The sequence below is a fragment of the Amborella trichopoda genome, chromosome 6, assembly GCF_054954075.1.
Source record: "Amborella trichopoda isolate Santa Cruz 75 chromosome 6, AtrichopodaSantaCruz75HAP2 v2.0, whole genome shotgun sequence".
In the NCBI taxonomy this organism is placed as follows: Eukaryota; Viridiplantae; Streptophyta; class Magnoliopsida; order Amborellales; family Amborellaceae; genus Amborella; species Amborella trichopoda.
Window position 1 is genome coordinate 53,054,069 of NC_142341.1, and position 6,000 is coordinate 53,060,068.

The 6,000-nt window shown below is 38.0% G+C and overlaps 1 protein-coding gene across 1 annotated transcript; it reads left to right on the plus strand.

Annotated features, from left to right (window-relative positions):
• Positions 1-1,217: 1,217 nt before the first annotated feature.
• Positions 1,218-6,000, plus strand: LOC18448556 (uncharacterized). Its single transcript, XM_006858617.4, has 3 exons — positions 1,218-5,420; positions 5,525-5,619; positions 5,793-6,000. Exon 1 carries the CDS (start codon positions 2,311-2,313, stop codon positions 5,344-5,346), a length of 3,036 nt encoding a protein of 1,011 aa, XP_006858679.3. The 5' UTR covers positions 1,218-2,310; the 3' UTR covers positions 5,347-5,420; positions 5,525-5,619; positions 5,793-6,000.

Consider the following 6,000-nt stretch of genomic DNA (forward strand, 5'->3'; position numbering starts at 1 on the left):
TAAAAAATAGTGTAGATCGCCAAATTTATTAAAATCTTGAAAATTGAAGGTCCAAAAATACATTATAAAATGCACTATTTCCAAAACTTGAAATCCATTTTTTTCTCATGTCCATACATTTTGACGTCGAGCTGATTAATTTGAGGATATTTGAGCATCAAAACAATCTCTTCTAGTGAAATTTTTGAGGTAGGCTATAATTTGATTGTTTAGAGTATAAACTCTATATAAACTTTTCCCTTTATTAAAGGGAAGCTAAACTAATTAATATAATAAATTCTATAGATAATATTAGAATTTTTTTTACTCTTAATAACTAATTGCAAAGTTATGCTTATATGATTATGAGATATTCATAATATTTTATTAGGATTTTGAATACTTTTGTAAATTTCAATTATATTTTTTGTATAATTAACTGCACATATATTTGTCACATGAACTTTATAATAATTAGTACTATTATTAGTTATTATAACAAAGTAATTAGTTACAATAATTTAAACAATTATTGATAAATTAATATATAAAAATAGAATAATTATATGCAAATTTATTAAACTATAACTAAAATATAACAATAAATTAATAATTTTAAGTTGAAATTTGAATAGTACTTCCTAGTGATCATTTTTATTACTAAGACATACCTGAATGTGTATTAAGTTGTATGGAATAAGGTCTTGGAAGGCCTTGTAGGTGACTGTCATTTCCATCCAAAGTATATTGGAATGGTTATTGATGGGGTGCATGAATTAGATGATGAGCTTTTGGGATCTATGGCAAATTTGATAAAGATCTTATTGGCCATCTTTTTTTACAACAAAATTATATCCAATTAAGGTGCACCTCCAAGTTTTATCATAACATGTAATTTTGTTGTAAAAAATTATTATGATTATTTTAAAATCTATTTTCATATTAATTAAAAAAATTTAAACTACAAAAATGATTAAAAGCAAGTAGATCCATAAACATATCAAAATCTTGATAATTAACGGTCTAGATAATGTGTCGCAAGATGCACTATTTTGATGACTCAAAAACCTTTTTTTTTTTTTCCAGATCCATCCATCTCAATGTCGAGATTACCAATTAGAGGGTTTTTCAACATTAAAACAACATTTTCGATAGATTTTTAAGGTGCATCTTTAGTTCTATATTTTAAGGTTGCAACCGTACGTAAACTTTTTCCTTTTCTAAATTCTAAATTTTAATATTTTGTAAATCACCAATTCATAGTGATCCCAAACGACGATCCGGCATTTCCAAACACGGATTGTGGGGTGGACGATCCACCCTACGGATCCGGGTTTTTTAGATACTGCAGCACAGTATAATCGTTCACCATTTCATTGATATGCACAATTTGTAATGGCCAAAACAAACAGGCGGTTAAATACAGAGGCCGAAAAGATTGTAAGGGAGATGGAAAGATAGAGAGAGCGAGAGAGAGAGAGAGACCACTGCAGCAACGACAAGGCGTGAAAGCGGAAGTGAAGGGGGGAGAGAGATAAAGAAAGAGAGAGAGAGAGAGGTGGCCACAACAGTGGTTAGAGAGAGAGAGAGGTGTGGCATAACAGGGGGGAGGAGAGAGAGTCTTATGTAGAGCTAGACACAGGTCTCATCTCTTTCTTCGAAACGCCCACTTACTTATCTCTCATGAATCATCTGTTTCCTTTCTCAACGAACTGCTCCTTATACCCTCCCATACATCTTAAACCTCCGTGGACTTCAACGAATTTTCTCTGCAAATTCCAATCAAAATCTCTGCTCATTCTCCTCAATAAAGGGGGATTGTCTTCCTTTTTGATTGATCAAGAAACTGGGATATTTGTTCCTGGATATGAAGCCTATTCTCTTCTCTGCAAAATCTAGCCCGGAAACTTTTTTGGGTAAGTATAAAAATACTTCTCTTACTCCTGAAAGATCGATAACTTAATTGGGTGTAGAGTAAAAGTGGGTTTTCTTCCTCTTAGTATGGCGAGGAGGCTCCCTCTGTGCCGTCCTCTCGATTTTGTAACACTCCCCATCTCCATGAAATTCTTTGGTTTTTCTCCTTTCATTGATCCACTGAGTTTCTCTGACTTTAAACAGTTGGAGCTTTCATGGATTTGATGTAAAAATTGGTTTTTTCTATAGCTATGGCAATGATACTCTCTCTATTTCTCCCTCTCCATATAATTAGACTCCCCAACTCCATGAAACTCATGGGTTTTTCACCTTCCATTGATGCACTGAAAATTCTCACCTCAATACAATGAGAGTTTTAATGGGTATGAAGTAAACAGTTGGGTTCTTTCAGTAACTATGGTGAGGAGACTCTCTCTCAAACTTCCTCGAATTGTTATAAGACACCCAACACCCATGAAATTCATGGGTTTTTCAACTTCCATTGCTGCGCTGGATTCGTTTGTAGCTCCTCAAGATTTGTCCAAAGAGCATTTGCAGTATTGTTTAGGTTTAGCAGAGAAGCTTTTGAGCAGGGGCATGGTTCAAGAATCTCAAGCGGTTCTCGATCGAATTATCAGAGGTTCCAAGTCTAAGCTCTCAAATGACATCTGTTCTTTTGAATTCTCCATCTCCCATGGCCCAAATCTCAATCTAAAGAGCCACACTTCTCTTTTGAGACGTTTGGTTGTATCAGGCCATGCTTCAAAAGCTGAAGAGTTTTACAATTACCTTCTTTCTAGAGAGATTGTCCCTGACCCTGACATGGTCAATTGTATGATAATTTGTTACAGTAGATTGGGGAAATTGCAGAAGGCCATTGACCATCTCGAGGCTCTGGTTCAGGTTGGTTCTCTGCCTTCTTCACCTGCCATTAATGCGTCGATTCAAGAGCTCTGCATAAAAGAGCGAGTACCTGAGGCTCTTAGTTTGTTCTATAAAGCGATATCCTTCAAGGTTCTTCCTAGTTCATCTTCCTGCAGGTTACTTTTGTTTAGTCTCTGTTCTCGGGGGAATTTTGACAAGGCTCTCCAAGTGTTTGAAACAATGGTGGGTTCCGGTATGAAGCCTAGCATTCAATTCTACAAGTCTTTGATGCATTTTTGCTTTAAGAACAAGAGGGTTGAGGAGGCAGAATATCTGTGCCGATTAATGGAGTTACAAGGTCTTTCTCCAAAGCTTGAGACTTATACTTTCCTTCTCTATTGGTATTGTAAAGATGGAAAGATGGATATGGCTCTGAAACTATTTTGCAGGATGGGTAAAATGGGGTTTCAATTGGATACCTACACTTATAACACACTTATTTATGGTTTTGTGAAACTGGGTCATCTTGATTTGGCTTGGGAGTATTTCAATGAGATGCATGCGAGAGGCTTGGAGCCTGATGTGGTCACTTATAGTGTTATAATCAATCGATACTGCAAAGATAACAGGCTAGACTCTGCTTTGAAGCTTCTTGATGTCATGTCCAGCCATGGTGTTGCACCCAATGTTCACTGTTACACAGTCTTGATTCAAGCTCTTTGCAAGGAGAATAGGTTCTCAGAGGCTGATTTTTTGTTCAATAAGATGCTAGATAGTGGCCTTGCACCTGACCACATTATGTTCTTGTCTCTTATAAACAACTATCCAAAAGATCGGGAGCCTCTTCTTGCTTTGAAGCTCTTAAAGGCGATGGCAAGGCATAATTGCAGTCTTGATGACTTGGTGTTTTCAGATTCGAGTCCGCAAGGAATTGAGCTTTTGTTGGACGAGATATTGAGAAGCAACATTGTTCCAAGCAGTGTGGCTTTTAATGTACTGATTAATGCTTTTTGTGCAGAAGGGAAATCTGACAGCGCTTTTTATTTCATAAATAAGATGGGTTACCTTGAATTGGAACCCACTGTCTCCACGTATAATTCCTTGGTTAAATGCCTCTTCAAGGAGGATAGAATTGCAGATGCTGAAGCCCTAGTGAGCTCAATGAGGGAGAGAGGTTTGGTTCCCAATCGGGCGACTTATTTGATAATGATAAGTGGGCACTGCAAGGAAAGAAACCTCGTATTGGCTCTTCGGGCCTTCGAGGAGATGATTGAAAGCGGGTTGGAGCCCACTGTTGCCATCTATGACTCTATTATTGGTTGCCTGGGCAAAGAGAATAGGATGGAGGAAGCCAAATCTATGTTCAATTGGTTGTTTGAAGGTGGGACTGCACCTGATGTGGAAGTATACACCACTTTAATCAATGGGTTTTCCAAAGTGGGAAGAGCTTTGGATGCTTGCAATTTGTTTGAAGAGATGATAGACTTGGGTTTAAAGCCGAGTTCCCATGCGTATTGTGCACTAATAAATGGTTTGATTAAGAGAAACATGGTTCAGCGTGGGTGTTCTTATCTTGAACGGATGTTGGAAGATGGTTTCAAACCTGATAGGGTTCTGTACAACACTTTCATTAGCCAGTTCTGTCGAAGAGGTGAGATTGGTGTGGCCTTGAGCTTTGTTGATCAGATGATTAAAAACCAGATTGAGCCTAATTTGATCACTTATGGATCTCTTATAAGCGGGGTTTGCCGAAATATCTCACGTAAGGTGCGGCAGCACCCCATACCAATTTCCCGTGCCAAAAGGAATGAAGATGCGAGAAAAATGCTCTTTAATCTGCTCCCTCAAAAGACTATGGAGCCCTCAAGACTTGAGCAACGGTTTTCGTGCAATTCTTTTGTGGAAAAGATTGAGCTGGCTCTAAGTTTGATGCGAGATATGATAGATGATGGGCTGATGCCTGATTTACATATTTACAATGGGATGATTAATGGGTTTTGCAGGGCTGACATGATGGGAAATGCCTATGACCTTCTTGATTTGATGCTTCAAAATGGGGTGCACCCTAATCAAGTGACGTATAACATACTTATCAATGGCCACAGCATGCATGGTGAAATTGATCTTGCCATTAAGTTATTCAATCAAATGGCTATGGATGGGTATCCCCCTGATAAGGTTACATATAATGCACTTCTTAAAGGCCTTTGCTTGGCGGGAAGAATAGTGGATGCTTTATCGCTCACACTCACAATGTATAAGAAGGGTTTTGTTCCCAATAAGATTTCCTATGAGCGACTACTTGACCTCCTCTCTGTTAATGGTGCAATTGATCTGGCTTTCAATCTGTTTCAAGAAATGCTTATGCATGGTTGTGCCCCATGTAAGTATAACTTCAACAGATTGATCTGCCTTCTCTGTGAAGAAAATAGATTAAGGGAAGCCCATTTTGTTTTCGACGCTATGCTTAAAAGGGGAAAACTCCCAGAGGAATCGACTAAGACCCAGTTGATAGAAGCATGCTACATGCAAAGAGAGTTTGAGATGGCTTTTATGATCGAGGAAAATATGCTTGTTTACGAGGCCTAATTTTTACATTTGTTGGAGGTGCTGATCTAACTTGCTGGACCTCAATCTGTGACAATGTCCATATTCTCCTCAAGGTGTTTTTCATTCTATTTCCCAAGTCACAAAATATTATAACCTGAAATGATAAATATAGAAGGTTGAAAATTGGGTGACTAATCAGTGCTTATATTCCTGACAGGACTTGCGTTTAGAAACAGATGCTTGTGTTTGGACGAAGCCCAAAGATGATTGTTTGATGACGAAAATTCATCAAGCAGGCAGGCTCTATTGGTGGTAATTGTTGAAACTGGACTTTATACAAACCTTTTTATTGTGACCTTAAAAGACAGCCATACATATGGGAGTTTCTCTTTTGTTTGTTTTATTTCTTTATTTTCTTTTGAAGGGTAGGCAATAATAGTTCAGTTGAGATAGTTTTTTTTCTTAGGGCCAATACTTTTTTTCAGGGCCAATTGGTAACAGAGGCTGCTCGAGAGAGCAGAAGCCACTGCTTGACTTCAGGGACTGAGAACGTTTACCCTAGCTTGGCCGACCTCACAACTCGGCCAACACCGTTTCATGGGTGCTGGCTAGGGAAGCTTCTCCATGGAGGCTGGACAGAATCTTATCTGAAACTTTAGAGAGAGCGTCAAGAATAACAGTCTCATTCAAATA

Coding starts and splice junctions, on each gene's coding strand:
- LOC18448556 (XM_006858617.4), top strand. CDS start 2,311: ATGGTGAGGAGACTCTCTCTCAAACTTCCTCGAATTGTTATAAGACAC.